Source organism: Pholis gunnellus, assembly GCF_910591455.1.
Source record: "Pholis gunnellus genome assembly, chromosome: 17".
In the NCBI taxonomy this organism is placed as follows: domain Eukaryota; kingdom Metazoa; phylum Chordata; class Actinopteri; order Perciformes; family Pholidae; genus Pholis; species Pholis gunnellus.
The window spans coordinates 6,236,645-6,259,394 of NC_136544.1; the positions used below are offsets into that span (position 1 = coordinate 6,236,645).

Below are 22,750 nucleotides of genomic sequence, written 5' to 3' on the forward strand. Positions count from 1 at the left end.
AGTAATGATAATAAACACATTAATCAATAGATAACATTAAATAAATACTGGAGACACGGTAATTCAAATGATAAGTATTTTCCTCCTATTATACAATACTTAACATTGTTTCCTTAAATGCAGATTTAATGTTTTCTGTTCAATAAAAATGCTCAAACCGTATAACATTATTTACAAGTTCACTTCAAAGAGTTATTCATTTTCACCACTTTCATGCATATAAAAAGTATGCTTCAGGTTAGGTGTTTTAAGTTTTACTTAAAGTGAAAATAAATCTATATATATATATATATATATATATATATTAGCTGTTAAACACAAAAAAAAGAATACAAATATAGCTGAATTATTAATGTGTGCACGTAATTCAACCATCAGTTCTAAGATATAGTGGATTTAAAAAGTCTCACAAAAATGAACATGTTCTAATAAAATCAAACAGTTGAGATCACAGTAGGAAACAGGAAATGAGGACAAAGCATTCACTGAAAGAAGAATTCTGACTTTTTTTTGTTTATTTCACTGCAACAAAGTCAACACTGAGCTGTTGATACATTTACAGTATAAGTTGACATCAGGTTGTTCAAAACTAGACTTAATACTTAACTGCATAACTCTTGTCTGGTAACATATTACAGGATGTGAAACACTGCAAACACAAGCGCCCACTGTCATCTGCCAGTGCAAACACTTCACAACCCCCATCACTGTGATGAGTAAGCTTAATTACACAAACACACCATCTTCATGTTCAGTGGCTCTTCTTTAGAAAGGGCAAAAGGTTTTGACAAAGTCAAATTGTAAACCTTGAAGAAATCAATATCGCTCATTCCACTGAGCTCACACTGCTGAACTCTGTGCCACGTTTTCAGCGGCCCAGTTTCCACAAGTAATTGTCTCTTTGTTTTTATTATGTGTTTGAAGACACGGGGTCGTGTTTATAACCAACCAGCTGATGAATAACAGCTGCATACAAATGGACCAAGTCTTTATTAGTCAGCCCACACAGCATTGCAAATGTCACTGAACCCATTCACCAGCATCAAATTCTGCAATAACAATTCCTGCTCTCTGTTATCTTTTGTAAATTGTGATTGAATCTGTGTTTGCAAAGCAATATCTCTCACTGCTACTGTGTGTGGAGTGTAGTACTTTATCAGAAGGGAAAGAAATATGAATAAGATTCACTGTGTTGTGACTCCAGTCTTAACCTTTATTCATTTGTTCCAGTAGATCTCATACGACTTCTTCTCTGTGTAACTGGCTTCCGTCGTTCCTGTGCCACATCGCATTTTTTCCTTTACCACCTTCACCACCAGGCCACCGGCCAAGGCGATGCCTGCTGCGGCCTTGCCTATCTCAGCCACTGCGGTCAGGATGCGTGTCGATACGGCCACGGTGGCCCAGGGATCCGACGCCACCCTGCTGGCCGCTGATGCCGCACTGGGCCCTGTTAGGCCACACAGGACACCGGGAGACCCAGCAGCCAGCGGCACGTTGGCAACCATCTCCTGAGCTAAGGCTGCAGCACACTGAGGAGGCCCAGTACCTGCAGCTACACCTCCTACAGCGGCCACTGCCTGCTGCCCCGCTGCTGAGGCTAAACTGCTCTGAGCTACGGCGGCATGGGCTACTCCTGCCGATGCCGTTTCAGCTCCACCGAGGGCTGCCGTGCTGAAAGCTGCTCCCTCCAGTGCCGCGCTTAAAGCCGCCCCAGCTCCCATGGTGCCTCCCACACCTGCGGCCACCCCCACTGCGGAGGCCCCTATGACACTAACCTGCCCCAGGGCCTCCAGAGCACCCTCCCCAGGACTGGCGGCTTCAGCACCGGCGATGGCTCCGACGGAACCCCCCAAAAGTCCACCTGTCGCTGCCCCCAGAGCCACTGCAGTTTTCCCCGAGGCTGCCGCCACTATGGCCCCCACGGCTTTCCCCACACCTGTGCCTCCCGCAACAGACATCCCGGCGAACTGGCTCGCAGCAAAACCCACCGAGTTCCCCATAAGGGACGCCCCAGCCGCAGCTGCCAAAGGGGCAGCCGCCCCAAACACCGCCCCCACCGCCATGCCCGTGGCTCCAGCCGCCACCAGGATCTTCACCCTCTCCAGCACCTTAGCAGAGAGCGCAGCCTCCCTCCTCACGCGACTCAGGGACGAATGGACAGACCTGCTGGCGGCCCTGCGACGGCCTCTGAACTGGTCCCTGCAACGTTCAGCTCCGTCTCTCAGGAAGCTGAAGGCGTTGCCTCTGCTCTCCTCTGTCCACCTCTCCACCCTAAACTCCTCAGCCTTTCCTCTCTCCAACTCCCGCCTCCTGACCCTTTCTGATCCTCCATCGGTTCTCTCCGCTCTGCTACACTCCAAGTCGCACTTTCTTCGTTTGGCAAGTTCTTCCCCCTCTGCTGGCTCTCGCTCCCTCAGCATCCTTCTCTGCTCCTCCCTGATCGCCGCCTCTGCTTCTAAAAACATGGCGTTGGTATAAAACCCTTCTCTAGTCTGCTTCGCCATCTTGTCCACCTTCTTTAGGAGTTCTTTAACCTGCGCTGAGTGACTGGGTTTTCTGTTGTTAAGTACATGGTACCTGCCCCCACACCTGTCAATCAAAGCCTTAAGCCCAGCAGGTGCAGTCTCCCTCAGGTAATCCTCGATCCCTATGCCCTCCAGGTCATCACCTCTGGTGAAAAGAACCACCGTGTGGTGACGGAGTGCATCCTCCCCAAATATCTTGGTCAACTCGCAGGCCGCCTGGTTCTCATTGTCTGTATACCGTCCTACCGGCACCACCAGGAGGAAAGCGTGGGGCCCAGGGGCAGAGAGAGACACACATTTGGCTACCTCTGCGTGGATCTGCTCCTCGCTCAGGTGAGTGTCCCCAAACCCGGGCATGTCAACCACCGTGACTCTCCTCGTCCTCCTCTGTGGGACAGTCTGTCCCTCCTCCTCCTCCTCATCCTCCTCCTCCTCAGCATCCTCTCCCTCTGCGAGCTCAGCGCTCCCAAGCTGGCAAACCTGGGTGACAGAGCTGGCGCTGATCTGTGACAGGAACTGCCTCCGGCCCAGGATGGTGTTTCCAGACGCACTCTTGCCAGAGCCGGTCTTTCCGATGAGGACCAGCCTGAGTTCTTCAGTCCATCTGGTGTCAGAGGCTTCTCCTTCCTTCTCACCCTCCATATCAACTGCTTCCCTCTTCTCTTCCTTGTGCCCTGATGGGAAAACAGCACAACAGACAGTGTCTGTCACTTACTGAGACTATATTTACTTTTGATAGTCTCACTGCAATAACATGAGCTAATGAAGACAATACAAGCCTCGTTTCGTGTTAAAAGGACGAGAAGAGTCAGTGTTTGGACGGACGGTTCTGGACAGAAACAAAACGTTTCAACTGAATAGGTTAGCTAACAGCTAGCGTTAGCGCTACTCACTAGGTGCGTGGTTATGTTTATAACTTAATTACCAAATGATAACAAACCTTGAAACCAAAAATCAGAAATCAAATGCAAAGATCAAGTTTAATCCAAAACGCAACGCAGTAGCCCCTATTTATTATCAAGCTAACGCTAGCTAACTTAACGAATATCAAACAGCCAAAAGCTAATTCCACAATAACAAGCTAGTCTGAGCTAGCTGCTAATTTAGCACGAAAACAGCAACTATGACAACATGACGAGACAAACGTCCTCTTACCAAAGTCCACGTTATTAAACACTTCTCAGCTTTACTAACAGAGGTCGTTTCTTCTCTCCATTCGAGCTTTAACTTAGTTTTCCTCTTCGTGTAGCTGCAGTTAAATGTTGGGTTCAGCTGTTCAACACAAACATAAACATTGGACTTTAGTCAGTTTGGTGACGGCCCGCCCTCTGTTGGCTGATCTGTACAAACTAGCTGTGACACGCACACACACAGTGGTGATATGAAATACATAGGTTGTTTGTTGTACATCAGAGTCACTTTATTTCATTAAATTTGATAACAAAATGGCTTTTTCATTCTGCAGCAATGATATTCTTTCTCTGAATATACATATAGTTTTATAACAGTCTTAATACGATTTGAAAATTACATCAATCTCAATTCCATAAATGTAAACCATTAAAATATGTTAATTTCCAGCAACAATAAACAGAAAAAAACAACAACATAAAAGAGCTCATATACTGTAATTCTGGCTTTAGTTCTTATAAACTAAAGGTCACGAATTCACTGATGATCCCTTTGATGGTGATCAAATGAACAAAATGATATTCAAAAAGATATGAAAAAAAACCCATTAAAGAACACTGTCCTTCAGGCTAACAAAACATAAAATGTGTCCCTAAAACCTTTGAGCAGCAATAAGAACATAAATCTGCCAACTTACAAACAATATCCCACACATCTCAGTTGAAGGAGCAAAAACTAAACCGTATTCCATCAATTCAAGCTCAACCGAACCAGGAACAGGCCAAATGGAATGAGACGAGGACAAATTTAGATTTTGGCAAACACACGTATTTCGAAGCGTATGAGGTTTTAGACACGTTAACTCTGGACCAGACACAGTACACTGGGGTTTTGTAGTTTTTTTTAAAGATTATACTGAAATTAATTATATTCCATAAATTATCAAAAATGAGCTTCCCTTATCAACTCCCATTCCAGAGCTGCTTTACCTCCTATACAACGTTACATTTGCCAATTATAAATCACCGTAGATGAACAGCAATTCACACCGTTGCCAGAAACTGACACCTCCACTTTACTTATTATTTTTTTTTTGTGTGTAACCTTGAGGGTTCCTCTCTTGTTTTCAACAGAGTGCCGGGCTTTTCTTTTATACAAGCGATGACAGCTTTTATTTCGTTCACTGTCGCCCCCGGAGTCTACAAGTCAAGCCACCTCTGGTGGACTGTGCATGTGCTCCTTCCTTCCTTCCTTCCCTCCTTCTCGTCGTCTCCTCTGCTCCGCGGTGCAGCGCTATAGCTCGGTGCGAGAGCGGGAGATGCGAGGGCCTTTCCTTATTTCTTTCCTCTTCTCCTCTTTCCTCCTCCTCTTCTCCTCCTCCCTCAGGATCTTCTGGAACGCCTCGGCGGTGTGAAGCACCTGAAGCGGACGAGTCAGGGTTAGAGAGATGGATTGTGTGCGGGCTCTGTTTTCTAAAAACAGCATGATAAAGTAAGGACCATTAAGAGAGGCAGGGTGCGGCGAAACATGCATCACACTTACGTCGTCTCTCTCCGTGCGGTACGGGTTTATGAAGTCGGGGGATTTCTCCGTTATTCCCAGCTCCTGTGACATCTTGAGAGATGAGCAGAGTCGACAAATGAGGAAAAGAGGAGGAGAGGACCACATTATCACGTATTCAAAAGAGATAAGGAATGAAAATGAGACACCGATGACATCGCTTACTCTGCAGCTCAAACGCAGCTGCAGACTAAAATCGGTATTTCTTCGGAGTACTACATGTTATCTGATCATTTTCTCATCAGCTGTAGACGCTATGAGCGACATGAAAGAGAGAGGGGAGGGCAGTTACGCTCAAATGTGACCGGCGATAGGACGCCAGGTGGCCGCTGAGCATTTTGTAATTCACAATAAAAATAAATTGACACACAACGGGAATCTGTTCTACTGGTGATGTAAGTAAGCCATTAAAATAGACTAAAAGAGGTCGTTTATAAAGAAATAGTGCCATACGTACATTTTTTGGTGATGGGAGGAAACCGGAGCGCCATTAAACATTTGATCTGATGTATATTATTAATGTTTGTTCATTTACTGGCCCCATGGCTAGGTGAGCATCCCTGGAGTCGTGGATCAGAAGCGAACTAAACTAATAGCGGGGTTACTGAGGCACGCTTTCACTGCTGCTGCTTCCAGCCTCAGAATTAATCCACAGTATAATCCTCTTGGCACATGGCTAAGGTCACAGATTAATCCTGCCAGAGTTTAGTTCATTAACCCGGGCGGAGAATGCCATTTCATCTGCTTTGCCCTTTTTCAAAAGGCCGCAATCCATCGGGGACAAATTTGGTGACAAATGACACATTTAGCGGCGACGGCCGACACCGCGGATGTACACGGCAAGCTCCACAGCTACACCACCCTGTGCTATATAGCGTTTCATCATGCCCTTATATGGCGTTCTGCATCTAGACTTCACAACAAGGAAGCGTTATCAGCATTTTGCTCAGGATTCAAATTGCAAAAATAAACTAAACTGAATCAGCCGCCATATTGGGACTTGTTTTAGCTCCTTTAATGGTGGTCGGAGTTTGCATTTTTTTTTAGCAGCGTTGTCTGAGCAGCGCTCTCTTTCTGTTGAACTCTGCAGAACGGTGATCTCACAGATGTTTTCAGCCAGTCGGAAACCAACAAGAACAGGGTCGGCGATGTAGTCTTACGAGGGTGAGGACGTGTTGGTGGGCCCCTCCTGTGAAAACCCCCGTCTGGTTACAGAAATTCAGGCCCCAGCGCAGCAGCCCGTCCCAGTCGGTGTTCCGGTCGAAGTAGTGGTGGACGATACGGGGGAAACGCAGCGCCACGTCGCCAAAGAACGCCGTGTTCTCCACCACGTGGGAATAAGCTGCAGATGGAAGAAGAGAGAAACGGGTCAAGTAAAAGAAATAAGACAGGGGGAGGAACGTTTTGATGCTATGTATGTGTGTGCTGCCAAAACACTCAGAGCATGCTGATAAATAGAAGAAAAAGGGAAGAGTGCAGCTCAAGGGATGGCTGATGTAGTTCAGGGAACACACTCAAATAGGTGGTGTCGGTGAATAAGCAGGAGATGTTACAGATGATATTATTGGCACCAAAGGGGGATAAGGATGAAAGAAAGGCGGAGTGACACGAGGTGGAGCTTTTAGAAACGGGTGACAAACCAGTCAAAGGAGTGTGAAAGACACACAAACGGTGAGGCTGCGAAATAAAAGTGGTTTATGTAAGTGGAGCAAGAGCAGGAGACAGTGGGAACGATAAATTAAACGATGAACCAGCTGAGGTGTGAAAGTGAATCAGACCTTCTTTGATCTTATCGTCCATCGGGAAAGGGTCGTCGGGCTGCATGTTGGCCGTAACCAGGATTTGTCTCGAGTCCTCCAACACCTTAGGAATAAAAAAAACAAAACTGTTTAATAGCCAGGTTTAGTTACCTTACACTATGAGCTGGGGATTTAAACTGCTGTTGTAATTCAGGGGAAAAGTAGTTATGAACTAAGAGGAAGATGTATTCCCATCAGATTTTACACAGCACCTTTACTGCTGAGATCAGGAGATGCAGAGGACCAGCAAGGAGTGGTCAGAAGATCAGGTATATATATATAGAAATATATATGACACTGTCATATGGTGGTTAAAACACAAACTGTGCACAAACAGCAATCTGAGAATTAGTCAGCATCTACTTAAGATAGTATATGGAAGAGATATAAGCACACACACACACACACACACACACACACACACACACACACACACACACACACACACACGGCGGTACAAAAATGCTGACACTGTCTTGGAGCCACTGAAGGTTGACTACGCCAGTTGCCCTTGAGAGGCGCGCAGACGCACGGGTAGCCGTCCTCTGGGAGAATGGGGCGCACCGTAAACCGGCGCTCCGAGAGGCCGAATTAACATTCAAATGAATGCGAGGAAAACATGCTGATGAATGCGACGTGGAGCTTCTGAGTCTCTGTCGCGCTGCGAACCTCCTTGTCCTTCAATCCGCTGAGAGCACAAGAGGCTCGGGCTCTTTGAAGTAACTGTTGCCGTTTCTATTTTTTTTTTATACTAGTGGCCTTGTTTGCGCTTGGTTTCGCTGCTGCCCACAGACTAGGTGAGTGCACGCACACACACACACACACACACACACACACACACACACACTACCTTGAAGAGTCCTTTAAGCATGATGTCTATGATCTTGTACTGCTGGTTGATGTCGTTCAGCTCCACCAGGTTCTTCAACGCGTTCAGTTGATCTTTCCTCTTGGTCTCAAACAGCCGCTTGTCTAATAAGAGGAGCTCAGGAGGACACACACTCTCCACATGGGGCGTAACTCACATATATGCTCATGCACCCATCTGTCACATTAAACACACACACACACACACACACACACGCAGAAGGATACAGATGTCCAGGTTGGAGTCGTGTCTCATTCTGTGCGTGTCCGAGTCCGCCGAGCCGAGGGCGGCGGCGGCGGCGAGCGCCAGGACCAGTGCGCACACACTCCGCATGGTCAGCAGAGAGGCTCTCTCTCTCCTGAAAAAGAAAATGAAGATGACAAGCCATGAGATGCACACCGCGTTGTTGAACATCTCAACACTGAGCACACACCAAGAGATTGTGATCTCAATTCGTAGATCTGTACAACTCAAGAACAGAATTCTCTGACGTTTTCTTCTGATTCAGAGACTCAAAATAGTTCTCTTATTCACAAAGTCGTTTTTTCCCCCTCTTTGCCGAAGCTGCTAGAACGTTTTCCATCTCTCTTGTGATACTTGTGGAATACACAAGAGATAGATAGATAGATAGATAGATAGATAGGGAGACGTGCTGGGGATAAGTGGTCAATGTGGAACACGAGAGGGGAGCCGGCATGTGAAGAGGAGCTCCTTATGCTGCTTTAAAAAAAAAGAAAAAAAAAAGACACATCTGATGTCTGGCACTTGCATAATCCCCGAAAGGAACATTTAGAATCTCTGTATCACACACTCTCTCTGCTCTTCCTCTTCCTCTCCCTCGTCCTCGTCCCCCCCGGTCTCTGTATCCACAGCCGTGGTCGTACCCAACATTTGTCATCCAGTTACAACTTCCCTTCCCTCTGAGGCTTTTTTTTTCTTTTTTTTTTACAGATTTGAGAGGGCGGCGCGAGAGCAAGAAGATAAATACAACAGCTAAAAATAGCACCTCATCAAATGAAAATTTGATGAAAGCCATATTTTTAAGAAAACATTAGAAGGAAAAACAGAAGGAACTGGAGGGAGGAGGGACAATGTTGATGAAAAGCTACAAGATATACTTACACTAACTTAATGACAGCTTCCCTGGTGAATATTTCATTCGCTCGTACCTCTGCTCAGACACGGCGGTAAAACTTAAAGACTCACAGATAGCAGAGAAAGTGCGAGATAGAAGGAGCCTGTGCAGGAGGATAATGAGCGCCCGGGACTTGATTTCGCACCGACAGAATTAATCTTTACAAGCCGACTCTCGAGCCCGAAGGACTGGTAGGATGCAAGCAAACGTCTCGGGTGTAAATGTTAATTGAGAGTGAATCTCACTTAAATCAGAGGAGGAAAAGCATATGCTCCTGGACACACACACACACACACACACCATCCCTCCACAGAGTGCTGATAACGGGGATCCTACTACAACCTCCTCCTTTCACAGCACATCCTGACCGCAGCATGACGACAGTCCAAAGACTCTAATCTGACAGCGGATCTCAAGATAGGATTCTACCAATGCCAGTGCAACTTCTTCGGTTGGAAGTGGTGGTCTCTGTGTCTCCTATTTAAAAATTAAACAGCAAGAGAACTTATCTTTTCTTACAGAGTCAGCAGGAACGAGTGTTCCCGAAGACAGCTGAGCGAGGACAATGTTCGATTAAGGCCAATTTGTGCGTTCTGAGAACATCTTTTGGGTAGCTTCCCAGCCTTCTGAGAAATGCAGCACTAAATATCCTTAAGTGCTGGTCGTATTTATAGATAGCAGCCAAGAGAAAAGGGCGCCTTAGTCCCCCCCCCCCCCCCCCCCAGCGTCCAGTTATTTGATGGTCCTGTGCGCCTCCATGCAGTCAGCCATGTGGCCCTGACAGATATTTATGGGCAAAAGAAATCATTTAAAAAAAGGTCATCGCCAACAGCACAATTTAATGCAGTCAACACAAGGCTGACGGTTTTTCCGTGCAATTGGGCAAAGTGCTGAGACTTTTAAAAGGAGCAGCGAGAAGATGGACATTAGGAGCGGATCAATCATCTCTAATGTGGCGTGAGCGGCACAGGAACGAGAGTCTGAATCCATCCATTAACTGCAAGCAGGCAACACTGATTATACAGGACGGTTATTTGAGGGAATCTAAGTCACTTACCGGGAAAGCACTCACGTTTGGAGTTCAGATTACACCTCACCGTGACACACGTTAAATGTAGAAACCAAGCGCTCCTTGATTCTTACGCTGGGCTGCTTGTGGAGAAACGACACACTAACATAACATGATTTCTGCCCGTGGTCATAACAGCAACAACACCTTTTCTTGCTTGAGGTGTGCAGCAGCACGTACACACGTCATCCCAGCGAGCATATTGTAGGACGAACAACACAGCTGCTCTGCGAGAAGCGTGCTTTGGGTGGATTTCCCTCCAGCTGACCCACTGACGGCCGGCGTCCACAAGGTGGGAGGGGGGCCTAGGGACCGATTCGGTCCGTCAATGTGGCCCTCAAGTCGGGGTGAGGCGTGTTCGCCGCGGGGAGATCTGGAGGCGTGTAAACCCACGTCGATTTTTTTTTTTCCTACTCTGCCAAACAAACAACAACCCACTGTGGCAGAGTTCCTGTGTGGGAGACCCAGGCTCCAGCTCCGTCAGATAAGTGGGCTTGCATGTCTTATCCCACTGCACACCCGTGAAGATATACAGCTCCACTCGGAACTCCCTGCGGTGTGAAAACAAGCATCAGATATTCTACTATGCGGTGCAATATCTGCAATTTTCTCTCTAATCCCGCAGGACAAGAAGAAGAAGAAGAAAAAAAAGAAATCTGAAAATGATCTTCCAATAAAAAGCAGGAAACGGTCCAAACTGTTAAGCAACCAGCTCTGACTTTAACTTCAAGAGGCAAACATAGCCCTGGAGGAGAAAGAGACTTCTGAGAGGATGGAGAGAGCAAGATGCTCATCAGACAGCTGGATGTGCATCAGCAGTGGATCCAGATCCCCCTCAGGCTGCCAGCCTGCTGTGGGAGGTTTGAGGTCCAAGGACTGACACATCATCTCTCTCCCAGTTATCATTCATGCAGAGGCACGGCCACGGACATGCGTAATCGTGATGATGATGATGGCAGAGCCTGGATAAAGACCGTCATGTGGCCCTTCAATTGCGGTTTGCTTAGTTGATTGCGCGAACCCCCTTCCTGACCCGCGTCCCCTTACAGCCGCGCGACTCTCCGCGAGCAATAACGAGTTAATTCACTTAATTCAGAGCCAGTAATAACGCGTTTAGTATGAAGCGGTGGCGTAAGAGCCCTTCTGTTAGTGATCTACGTCAACTCCGCAATACTACATCACAATTATGCATGCGAGGTGTCCTCGAGGGGAGCGCTTTTAGGGAATTGAACAAGTATTTGAAGTCGCTCCTCGACTAAATCGATTCCGCCCGTCATCTCAGCTGTGCGCGCCCCGGAGGATTCATCGGCCGGCGGCCGGTTCAGGTGAGCAAACAAGATCAAGCGCTGCACAACACAGCCACGGAAACTCGCGGATCACTCACCGTGTTGGTAGCGAGAAACGGCGGCGGTTAGGCGAACGGCTCCAAAGTATAGTGTTGATTAACCTTCTTGTTTTTTTGTATCTCCACACGAGACGTTTAAGGTCAGCTCGCGGATGAAACGGACGGGACAGTCGACGTGCCCCTGTGGCTCCTCGGGTGACAGCAACACGGAGGTGGAGGTGTTCATTTACATGCGGCTCTCGCTGCTCCACTCCGCCAGCGACACGATCGCACCGGCTGGCTCGCCTCGGACGAATGACAGCCAGCGGGCGCTAACGGAGGAGGAGGAGGATGTTGTTTCCGCACGGAGGATTTAGAGAGAGACGCCACCAGAACGTGGGGTGCGTTCCGTTTCCCTCGTGTGTGTTTTTCCTTCCATGTAGGTGATTCCTCTGAGATGCTAAGGATGTTTCTGACATATTGCGCGAGAGATTTTTGATGATACTTGCAGCGTGAAAAAAAAGTAGCGTTTATTTGTTTGGTGATGTGTTAGCTCGGCACATTTTCAAGAAGGAACTTCTTATTTGATTTGTCACGTGTCCTGTCTGACTGAATCACTACTACCAAATAATACGGAGTTTTACTTTAGTACCAACAACTACATTTATTGTATTCCTGGAGTAATCCAGAGCTCATCAGTGGACATTATAGTTAAAGATCCTCTTCAGAAAAGTGCATCAAAGATTTTCTCCACAAATTCTAATAGAACAGAATAATGTCTCTCTGTCTGATTGTGTCCTGTGGGTGGCTTAGTGTGGTAGAGACTGGTTTATAGTGTGCATAATGGTATTATATCATATAAAAGTATCACAGTTACAGGTGTAGGCCTATAATAAAGAAACAAATGGGTTTTTGATCTTTAATGAATAAAGACGCCGCGGTAACAGCGTTCCACTAAACTACAAACTTGATAACTTCAAATACTTTCAAAATACATGCAGGAAATGATCTCACTGACACAATGTGTCAGACGTGTGCTGCTTTAAGAGCAGAACGGGAAAACACACTAGGTATCTAGTGAACACTAGTATGTAACACTAGGTGAACAATGAAATTGGCAACATGATGGCGTAACAAAATCAGCCATTATAATGTCAGTTTGCCAGAACATGAGCCTGCTTTCACTGTGAAGTCAGACAGACAGATGGACACGTCTCCAACACGCCTGAGGACAACAGTCAAGGAGCTTAGGAAGCAGAAAGTAACTAAAAGACACCTGAATGTGTGTATTGGGTTTACGATAAGTGCAGAGTGTGTTGCAGCTTGTCAGAAGCATACAGATGCATGTTTGAGTGAGCTACATCATGTCAGCATGTGTGTGTGTGTGTGTGTGTGTTCACAGGTGTTCATGCGTGTGTTTCACTTCAGGTAAAGGGATACAGGACGTTGCCGGGCGGACTGGGGCTGCAGCTCTCGCTCTGCGTCTGCAGGCAGAGCGACTCGATCGCGGCCCTCGCTCTCTGCTTCTGCTCCTCTGTGAGCGGCGGCTGCAGCGCGAGGCTCTGGATCTGAGTGAGCGGAAGAAGAGGGAGGATTTTACTTTGTTAAATGGGAAAAAGAAAGGAAAGAGGGGGAGACGAGCCTCATTACGAGGAAGGAACAGAGAGGAGAAGGGAGAAATAAAAGAAAAACAGAGAGAGCACGGGACATAATGCCAATATTGGGACTAAAAGGTTAACAGGCAGTGAGGAGGGAGAAAGTAGGGAAAGAAAGTTGAATGTCTGAATCAGAGGAACAAGTTATTTTTATCCTGCGTGGCTGATATACAAGATTGAGAGCATTTCCATTGCCTCTCAACATGGCGAACGCTTTGGCTGTAAACTACAGCAGAAAGTGCTGATAGAGCTAACAGTGTTTACCTGAGGGGAAACCGGAGGATGGGTACCTCTGCAGTGACACAGTGGTTCAGGACGCCGTTATCAGCTGTAACCAGCGTATGAGAGCAGAGTGGGACTCGCCCTCATGCACGGACGTGCACTAAAAGCACGGCGGCCAGAGCGGCTATGCCAGAGCATACTCCACTACATCTATACATAGCAAACTGTTGCTTTCCACTATATTCATGCTCTGAACCCCGTATACTGCACCTTTAAAACAACTAAATACATAGGCAAGGCTGACAAAAGGCAAATTCTTCAGAGGGAGACTCACACACTCACACACATACACACACCTGGGATTTGCCGAGTGCTAAATAAGTAAACATGACAGAAAGCTTCTACTGCCAAAACAAAACTATTAACGTCAGTTGTCACAAGAAATTCAGCAGAATTATAACTGTATTAACGGATGTTGTTGTGAGCTACAGCAGCCTGAGTATTGTGTTTAAAGCACCAACATCCCTTATATTGTCACCAAACTATCATCATCTTCATATCACCATAATCATCATTCTCTGCATTACTGGAGAATGAGAACAAAATCTGGAACTTTAAGAAGTTTCCAGAGAGAGAGAGAGAGAAGAGATGCTGCACTGAAAGTTATTTCTCGGTTCCCATCAAGCGACTCGAGAGGACGATATTTTGAGGAACAGGCGAAGGTGAAGGAAAGTGCAAAATGAAAATAAAAACTTGTTTTGGTAACTGAAAAGAGAAAACGGGGAAATAGAGGTGAATGGAGAGGAGTTGGTGGGGTGAGAACAATTTTGGAGAGCAAAAAGAGACGAAGAGAGGCAAAGCAATAAGGAGGAGGAACAGAGTGAAAGGTCAGACTGTGTACGAAAGAATGAAAGAGATAGAAAGAGCGCTGCGTAACAGAGGCTCTCCGGTCTGGGGGGCATTATTAATAGCCTGCAAGTGCTAGAAATTATGAAAAGGGACTCTCCCCTAAGACCAGCTCCTATCTGACAGGCCGACTTAGCATGCGGCGCAACCCATCACCACTGGATCATAGAGACACATAGTTAGAGACACAGGGAGACAAGCACAGTCTGAATGGAGGACTGGAAATAGCCATGGGCGTAAGCTGCAAAAGCACACACATGCTTGCTTGTATCATACATGTGACACACACTCCGTGACACACACACACACACACACACACTCTCAGTTGACAGTTATGTCACAACTCATCGGGAGGAAGCGAGACAGTGACACGACACCAGATGTGCACAGAGAGCTTCTTCGTGGACTGAGACTGAAGTCCACACACAGACAGATCAACAGAGCTTATGGACAGAGTTCAATGGATTGACAGATTGGAGCAGAGGAGATGTTAAGAGGAGTAAACTCATACTGTCTCGCGACCGTTAAGAGATTGAACCCTGCTTCCCCTAAACTGCATCGATGTCGTGTACACACACACACACCTACACGAGCGCACAGACACACGCACTCACACCGTTTATGATTGCCTGGCGCTCGCTGCACTGGGAGCTGCGGTTCGTGCCATCATTCTGTCACTCCTCTGACTCTGAGCTACTTTCAGAATGCTAAATGTGCTTCTGGTCCAAACATGCGATGCCAAATTGGAGCGAGGCAATCTGATGTGGCTGCTGCTCCTTCTGCGTTTCAGAACGTCTCGAAGCGAAACCCAGATGGGCTTTGTGCGCCCGCCGCAAAGCTAACGAGGGTAACGACGAGGACATAGTTCATCGTGTTCGATCCGTGCTGAAACGAGATCTTCACGGGGAACAATCGCATCTGAAGCCAGCTCACACAGTACCGTGTCTCTTCCGGGGGGACAATCTGGACGAGTGATGCTGATCACCAGTTAATGCTGCGATCACAACCGAGGGACAAAATGATTTATACATATTCTCTGTTTGCCCTTTTTAATTCATTTGTTGTTTCCATGTAAAATCAAAGTTAACCTTTGATGGATATGCAGAATCGTGCAGCTTAACCTATATAAAAAACAGTTTTAATTAATAATTCACCAACCAGACGAGGCCTTTCGACTGACACAACCTCTTTAACATCTGTGGGTGGTAGTGTTTACATCCAACACCAGACTGTGTGCAATCATCTTCAAACAAATGACCCGCAGCAACAAAACGTCTACTGAGTGAGATTGCAGTTGTGCATTTATTCCTTGAATGCCTCACAGCTAACCAGCCGTTTGGGTCCAATGTACGTCTTGGCCATACTCTGCCTCTATTGCTCGCCTTAAAGTGCCGAGGGCTCAGTTTGGAATAATCACAATATAATGAAAGAGAGACAGAATGTACACCAAGACGCAAGCTCAAAATATAAAAGTCTATTACAATGATGCATGATTATTCAGGAAAGCTGGTTTGTTTTGCTTTTCTTGAACCTTTAGTTAGCGATTAGGAGCGCTGATTTATTCTATTTTGTATTTCTTGTGTAAATTATTAATCAATGATCACAGGCCCCAGAGTGAAATATCCAAGATTAAAGCGAATGTTTTCTTGGGTGAGTAATTCTCGCCGTGTGTTTGGCATCCCAAGAGCACGACAGTATCAGGGGGCAGTGATTGGTCCAGACACAAATAAAGTGTGCGCCTGCTCTTTGCTTTGTGTAAATTCAGAGCAGATCTGTGGCCTCTCAACGGCTCTCACCATGAAGAGAACAGCCCCAACCGAGCAAACCACGATAACAGTGCTGAGAGCGCTAACGGCGTTAACACTTGTGGGGAACCGGTGGGTGGGCGCTACGCTTGATGCTGGTTGGAAGAGGGATGTGGAGAGAGAGAGTTTTGGTTTTGAGGAGGCATCAGCTCCAGACTACAGACCAGACAAAAGGCCTGGAGCACCACTGAGCTACACCACCTGTCAAACCTTATGGTGACCTCTGACCTTACACTTTGCAATTACAACGTTAAACTACAGCCCCCCCCCCCCCCGTCAACCATTTCCCCATCACTGCTGTGTGACTGAAGTATGATAAAGTCCAACAATGAGGCTACTGTTGTAAATTGGCACTTTGTTATTGCAGTCCTTCTGTGCAAAAATTCTGGTAATTTATTTGCATAAAAATAAACATTTATTCGCTGTGAAGAACAGCAGGACCAGAAAAACACAAAGTATTATAAACCCAGCGTGAACCCGACTGTTACTGAGCTCTGTTTGAACTTGATGTATTTTCTAATTCATTTATTCAAAGAATGTAGATATTTATGCGTGACGGGACGGTAAAAGTCTATCGCTGTGAGTGCGTCCATCACTTGTTCTGCGTGTGTGTGTGTGTGTGTGTGTGTACCTGTGAGAGGAGCAGCCTCAGGGCCTGAGCCGCTTCCTCACCGAGCACCTCCCGCCCCCTCCTCTCCACCGCCTCCATCACCTGCAGCAGGTCGGGCTCCCACAGCACTGAAGTACTGCCGTGCTGCAGGAGCTGCAGAGGACACAAGCGCCACGTCAGAGCGCACGATCGTACACAGATGTAGTCATTAACATACGGTACATGGGAGGATTACAGTGAGGGGAGCAAGAAAAGTAAAACAGTAGAAGAGGAGCGTAGAAATAAAGCATAAAGAATGAACATGTTTTTCTTTTGACTGTGATCTGTAGCTCGAGCTGCTATCTTAACCTGTCACTTAACTGTCACTAACCTGCAGTTAGTGACAGTGTGGGCTCCACGGTAGCTTGATGGAGTTGCAGTGGGGGGCGGGGCTTAGCAAAAGGACTATTTAATCTGCTATAATTTTGTAAAGACGCAAATATGTGGGAAAGGTGCAGAGACCGTCATCAATCCTCAAATATCTGTTTCTCAAATAAGCATGTCACCAAAAACTACTTGTGTTGGACGATGTATTGTCCCAGAAATGATTGCTGCTCATTTGGATGTGACGGGTTACAGCTGATCAAAAGTTCCTCCCCTGATTTGATTGAATAAATAAAAAATGTTAAGATGGTAAAATCTCTTTAATTTCCATGTGTTGCACAGTGTCGGCCTCCATAAAACCACTATATTCACTCTCATCACTCATGCGATCCAAACACCCGACCACTTTTATGTTTTCATTACCTTCATTAACTTTTTATGATATTAATATCAAATATGTATTACTGCTCAGAACCATGCCCAATAAATTATACTTGATTTGAGTGCGTGTGTGTAAAACCTCTCACAATTGTGATGAGTCTGAGAGTGGCAGGGTGCAGACGGGAGCTCTCTCCTGAGCTGAGCAGGCAGTAGACGAGGAATCGACTCCACGGCTGACACGCCACGTACTTTTCTAACACGCAGAAAACACCCGGGGGGGGGGGGATGACAAGTTAGGAATGCCGAACTCAGATCTAATTTGTTGGTACATTTACTGAAAATGGTTTATGGTTGATGACATACAGCAGGCGTGTAAAAAAACAAAAACAAACGTGCACGCTACAGTGCTGAAGATAACAAGAGATAACATGAGATAGAATAATACCTGAGAATACTTTCGCACATACACATCAGCTTTCATCTCTCTCCCACATGCGCACATGCACAGAATACCCACACTCCCTCACTCCCAAGCTGTCTCCCCGTCTGGTACCTGCAGTGGGACTCTTCCTCTGGAGGAAGCCCAGCAGGGAGCTTAGACAGTTGACTGAGGCTCTCAGCAACAGCTCGTGCTTCTGAGGAGAGAAAGAGAGGCGGAAACATGAGAGAGGAGCAGAGTACACAATAAAAAGAAAAAAAGGGAAGAAGGAAAGAACATCTTCGTTGGGAGGAATGTTATGTAGACACAATGGACACAAACACGCGTGCTGTTGCACCCAGAAACAAAAGGGGGAACAAGGGAACACCGGAGAGAGCGACCGAGTGAGGCTTTAATAATGCATGTCTCTCCCACAGTGAGCACTGTGTAGTGTCCAAAAATACTGAAGTAGGCCACGGCGGATGTGTAGACGACGGCGGAGAGCGACACCCTAATCCTCAGACGGGAGGGGAGGAGACAGGAGAGGAAAGGAGGGGATGAGAGAGCGAAGGAGGTGAAGGTAGTAGAGGTGAGAGGGCAGGCGAGGAGAGAGACAGTAGAGGAGAGGAGCCGCAGTGTTTCCTACTGCCGCCAAACCAGAGCATCAAGAGGAAACAGAGGAGAGAGAGAGGAGGGGAGGAGGGGGGTGTTACTCCCTATCAGCAGCCAAACAGCAGACTACAGAGCACTGAACCGTAGAGCGGAAGCTCCGTTCACCACTAAAGTCTTTTGCACAGAGAAGAGACGCCACTGGTGTGGAACCAGAGGCTGGCAGGCTGCAACAGGCACTGGATAGAGAAAGAAATACAGAACACATAATTCCCCCTCAGCGACCATATTTCATCCACACCATCTGAAGATTGTCACATTCACAAATATAAATATCTCTTCTTGCCATGATCGAAGCCTTGCTAATTCGCTTTAGAGCCGGTATCTGCATTGTTACTAATTTATTAAATCATTATTATAACCATATGGTGCAGTGTTGGCCCGCGTACTGGAGGAGCCGAGTTTCAACAACACGGTCGCAGTTTGCATGCAAATGAGCGTCAGAATGAGCCCAGCGGTGTTACACTTCATTAGCGGGAGCCGTTTGCAGGTTATTTGATTACACAGTGGAATACATCGCGGGCTTCCACCCCGCCTCCCTCCACACCTCGGACACCTCTCCTCCGGTTCAGACGTCGCTTTGATGACCTCTCACCGGCCGGCGCCGATGGTTTTAACACATTTGTGTTTTAATGACCCGCCACTGCGATACAGTGGCAAAACAAATCAATTAGCTATAAATCACAGCTATCGTGATGATTATCTGTTGAGTCAAACTTGTCAATCTAAACTCTAAAGTACTGAACACGGGTGTAAATGTACGGCATCCACTCCCGACCTTTTTCAAGCTGCTCATCCTCGTCAGTCAAAAGGACCAGCACTGCTGGCTCTAAACACATACCTTCTGACAGTTCATCATCAGTGTGTGTAGGAATACTTCATCTCAAACACTAAACCATATTTCTAAAGACTAAGTCAATATGAGAAGAAACGTATGTGACCGAGAAAGCTCTTTAGTCCAGCGCGTCTTGAATCTAAGGCTGCGCAAGATATCGATGATTGATATCATGATATTAGACTAGATATCGTCTTAGATTTTAGATATCGTAATATGGAATCAGTGCAGTTCTCTCCTGGTTTTACAGTAAAGTGATGTAACTTTCTAACTTACCAGACTGTTCTAGCTGTTCTCTTATTTGCATTTACTCACTCAGACATTATTGATGGTCAGGGTTAGGTGGTTTCATCAAAAATCTCATCCTGTAATTATTTAGTTAAAGCGCCAACAGTCAAACCCACAACACCGTCTCAATATTGATACCGAGGTATTCGGTCAAACATATCTTAATATTTGATTTTCTCCGTGAGCTTTGTTCAAGATGCATCTTCCTGCCCTTTTTATGGACACAGTAAAAAAAAAAATGCATCAGCACCATTGGTACTGGAGCTGCTCATAAGTCCCGCAAGCCTCGTGATTCATTGATTCCCAATCTGTTAGATCCAGTAATACAGGCACAGTGCATCCTTTATTGTGCGACTGCCGTTAAGCGACGCCAGTAAAGGTAGCGGTCAATACACTTGATTGTGTGATAGAGCTTTTTGAGTGCTTCATCTTCATGCAGTATAGTGCCTCGGTGTCTTGTGATGCTGGAGCTTTTGTGGTATCAAAGCCGCGTGTCAAGTATCAACATGTGTTCTAGTTCAGTGCACAGCTTTGATAAAAGGCTCTGCCTGCTGCCTTATTCTGTGCAGCGGATGACTGATATTTTGGACTATTTCGGTTCTTGCTCTGCACTGAGCCGGCTGCCACACAGGAGAAGTAGCGTGTCACCTGTTTATTGTCAAACGACTGCTGGTGAGACACCAGTCAGCCTCTAATAAACAACCATAGAGTCAATACAGCGGCTACATGTAATAACTTTGTGGGATTGCTCTGGAGATGTGTGCCGTTCCATTATGCTAACCACTAAATCAATGGGAATCTCATCTTCTGCACGAGCTTGTTTGTGATGTGCAGGTTCAATGTCACGCTGTTAAGATCTCACAGACTACCTCGATGTTGTCTCCGCTGCAGAATGAAAGGTGGAGTGGAAGTAAAGCGAGAGGCGGTAGGCATCGGCATATCAGCGTTTACGCCCCACTGCTGGTTATGAATATCTGTATGAGGACAGATTTGCACACTGATTGTCTTTAATTCGTTAAATCAACATCTCTCTACATAATGTTATTCATATTGCATTTGTTATCCAGACAGCATCGGAGTCATGAGTGTGTAGCTCTGCTCCCTGAGGTCAGAACCTCATTAGAATAACTCTACATTTTTCACTCTGTACCTCTGTCCATCAAGCCGCCATTACGTTAATGCTTGAACAGGACAAAGAACATTTTATGGAATTTAAGTAAACGCTGTGAAAAACAACACACCTGGTCGCACTGCGCCGTGCATTATTAGCACACTGAATTTCCTGTCGGTGAGAAATGAAATGTTGCAATGGCATCCCTAGAGCAGACTCAAATGTATCTCTTAATGAAAAATCCATATTGCCCTTAAGATGATTCAACAGCAGAAACAACTGAGCTATCTGTACCAACATGTGTTTGAGTGTGTAACTGTACTATAACGTAGCTGTAAGGCTACATGTTCATTCTCAGGTTCATATTTATTTTTCAGAAGAAAACGTTTTCCTTTCGCTCCATTTATGCAGCACCTCCCCGTTTCCAACAGACTAAAGTAACTAAGAACTGTTACATTTAAATGCTCTGCTACTTTATACTTCACGACATTTTGGGAAGACACTAATGTACATTATTCATTTTACAACATAATAATAATAACATAATTAAAAATGATATGAAACAGGCCATTCTGCATTATTCTTTGGTAATTTTTTTCTTTATGTACTTAAAGTTTATTTTGATGCTAATACTTGAAGGATCTTTATTTGTAACATAGTATTTCTACACTGTATCAATACTTTTACTTTTTCACTTTGACTTCAGTAAAAGATCAGAGTCCTCCTTCCATTACTGCAAAGTGCATGCTGAACTTTGGTCTTTTGTCTTGCAGTGAGCATTTTTTCATGCATCACAAGTTTTGTAACTTTGACTTTATTTAACATGCTAATCCAAATTATACCAGTGTACAAATGAGAGAAAAATCACTAAAATGTATTTATATCCCCTTTAATGGAACATCTCTCCTGTCTCCAATAATGTATTTTGCCTTGAATCTCTTTCTCAGTTTCCTTTTCTCGCACGTACCTTCACACACACACACACACACATACACACACACACACACACACACACACACACACACACACACACACACACACACACACACACAACACAAAGATCAATACCCCAAGCACATTGAAGTTGTGAAAGTCTAAAGTAGTACAACCTGCAAAAGAAGTCCGCTGAGAGCAGTCGAGAGGCACTGGGCTCCTCTGGAGCCGAGCGGGTACAGAGCACCATCTTCGACCCCCAGAGGTCTGGGCCCGACCAATCCGGGACCCGTACTCAGACGCACCACTGCTGACACCAGGTCAGCATCGAGGAGGGCTTGCAGCAACCTCAGGTAGCTGACTGGAGAGAGAGAGAGAGAGATATGGGAAGAAAGGAGGACGGGTAAACGGCTGGAAAACTGAGAGGGAGGAGATGAAATGCCTAAACACACAGGAGAGCAAGATGAGAAAAGAGGCCACGAGAGAAACAGGTTCATGGTAGAACCGAAAGGAGTGAAGTGAGAAAAAAGATGTTAAAAGCAAGAAGCAGAGGGAATAAAACGAGAGGCGGAGTTAACAGTCGAAAGGCATTGAAGGCCATTTCTTTTTCACCGATACGTGACAGAGAGGGAGGGAGCGTGTGAGGCAGTGACAGACAGGGTTGGAGGAAGGTCAGAGAGACTGACGGACCAGTGTAGCGATTGAGATAAAGAGAGAGACAAGGCCAGAGTGATTGCTAAAACACAGAGGGCTCCCGACTGAGAGCTGCCAGCCATCTGAATTGCACTCACGCCATGTACACTGAGATTAGAGCTCTCGCAGGGAGGGAGGACTCAATTAGTGGCAGCAGAAGAGAGGGAGGAGAGACAGAGCAGAGAGATAGAGGGAGAGAGGGAGGGATGGTTGGAGGCTGAGTGAGTGAAGAGAGGGAGAAAGGAAGCGAGAGAGAAAGAGAGAGAGGGAGCCGATACATCACAGCAACCCTGACAGACCACTTATCCAGCTGACAAGACACAGGAGCAGCAGGGATGATCTGTCTCCGAGTGCTGCAGCGAGATGTGGGCCACTTAATATAATTAAAGTGTGTGAAATTCATGCCGAGGATAAAGCGTTAACAAACAGACACTTTACCTGCGGTGG

General features: G+C 46.2%; 3 protein-coding genes across 3 annotated transcripts in view; all 3 read right to left on the reverse strand.

The window, feature by feature from the left end:
• Window positions 1–516: 516 nt before the first annotated feature.
• LOC306708928 (uncharacterized protein) lies at window positions 517–3,821 on the reverse strand. The gene is made up of 2 exons (XM_079176901.1): window positions 3,684–3,821; window positions 517–3,202 (listed from the first exon to the last, which is right to left on the reverse strand). The coding sequence occupies exon 2, from the start codon at window positions 3,168–3,170 to the stop codon at window positions 1,218–1,220; it is 1,953 nt and encodes a 650-aa protein (XP_079033027.1). The 5' UTR covers window positions 3,171–3,202; window positions 3,684–3,821; the 3' UTR covers window positions 517–1,217.
• Window positions 3,822–3,938: 117 nt separating this feature from the next.
• On the reverse strand, window positions 3,939–11,711 carry ccdc134 (coiled-coil domain containing 134). Its single transcript, XM_079176820.1, has 7 exons — window positions 11,475–11,711; window positions 8,114–8,244; window positions 7,869–7,990; window positions 6,998–7,082; window positions 6,380–6,561; window positions 5,202–5,273; window positions 3,939–5,078 (listed from the first exon to the last, which is right to left on the reverse strand). The coding sequence occupies exons 2-7, from the start codon at window positions 8,217–8,219 to the stop codon at window positions 4,953–4,955; spliced, it is 693 nt and encodes a 230-aa protein (XP_079032946.1). The 5' UTR covers window positions 8,220–8,244; window positions 11,475–11,711; the 3' UTR covers window positions 3,939–4,952.
• Window positions 11,712–12,528: 817 nt separating this feature from the next.
• Window positions 12,529–22,750, reverse strand: part of mei1 (meiotic double-stranded break formation protein 1) — a gene marked incomplete at its 5' end in the record, with an annotated part of 43,784 nt that continues 33,562 nt past the window's right edge. The window contains 6 exons of the mRNA XM_079177055.1: window positions 12,529–12,639; window positions 12,855–12,982; window positions 16,634–16,765; window positions 17,470–17,609; window positions 17,910–17,991; window positions 21,787–21,971. Coding sequence (XP_079033181.1) covers window positions 12,561–12,639; window positions 12,855–12,982; window positions 16,634–16,765; window positions 17,470–17,609; window positions 17,910–17,991; window positions 21,787–21,971 — 746 coding nt within the window. The 3' untranslated portion in view covers window positions 12,529–12,560. The remainder of the gene's footprint in view (window positions 12,640–12,854; window positions 12,983–16,633; window positions 16,766–17,469; window positions 17,610–17,909; window positions 17,992–21,786; window positions 21,972–22,750) is intronic.

Coding starts and splice junctions, on each gene's coding strand:
- LOC306708928 (XM_079176901.1), bottom strand. CDS start 3,170: ATGGAGGGTGAGAAGGAAGGAGAAGCCTCTGACACCAGATGGACTGAA.
- ccdc134 (XM_079176820.1), bottom strand. CDS start 8,219: ATGCGGAGTGTGTGCGCACTGGTCCTGGCGCTCGCCGCCGCCGCCGCC. Junction 7,083..7,868: donor TGCTTAAAGGACTCTTCAAG/GTAGTGTGTGTG, acceptor TTTATTCCTAAG/GTGTTGGAGGACTCGAGACA. Junction 5,274..6,379: donor ACCAACACGTCCTCACCCTC/GTAAGACTACAT, acceptor TCATCTCTCAAG/ATGTCACAGGAGCTGGGAAT.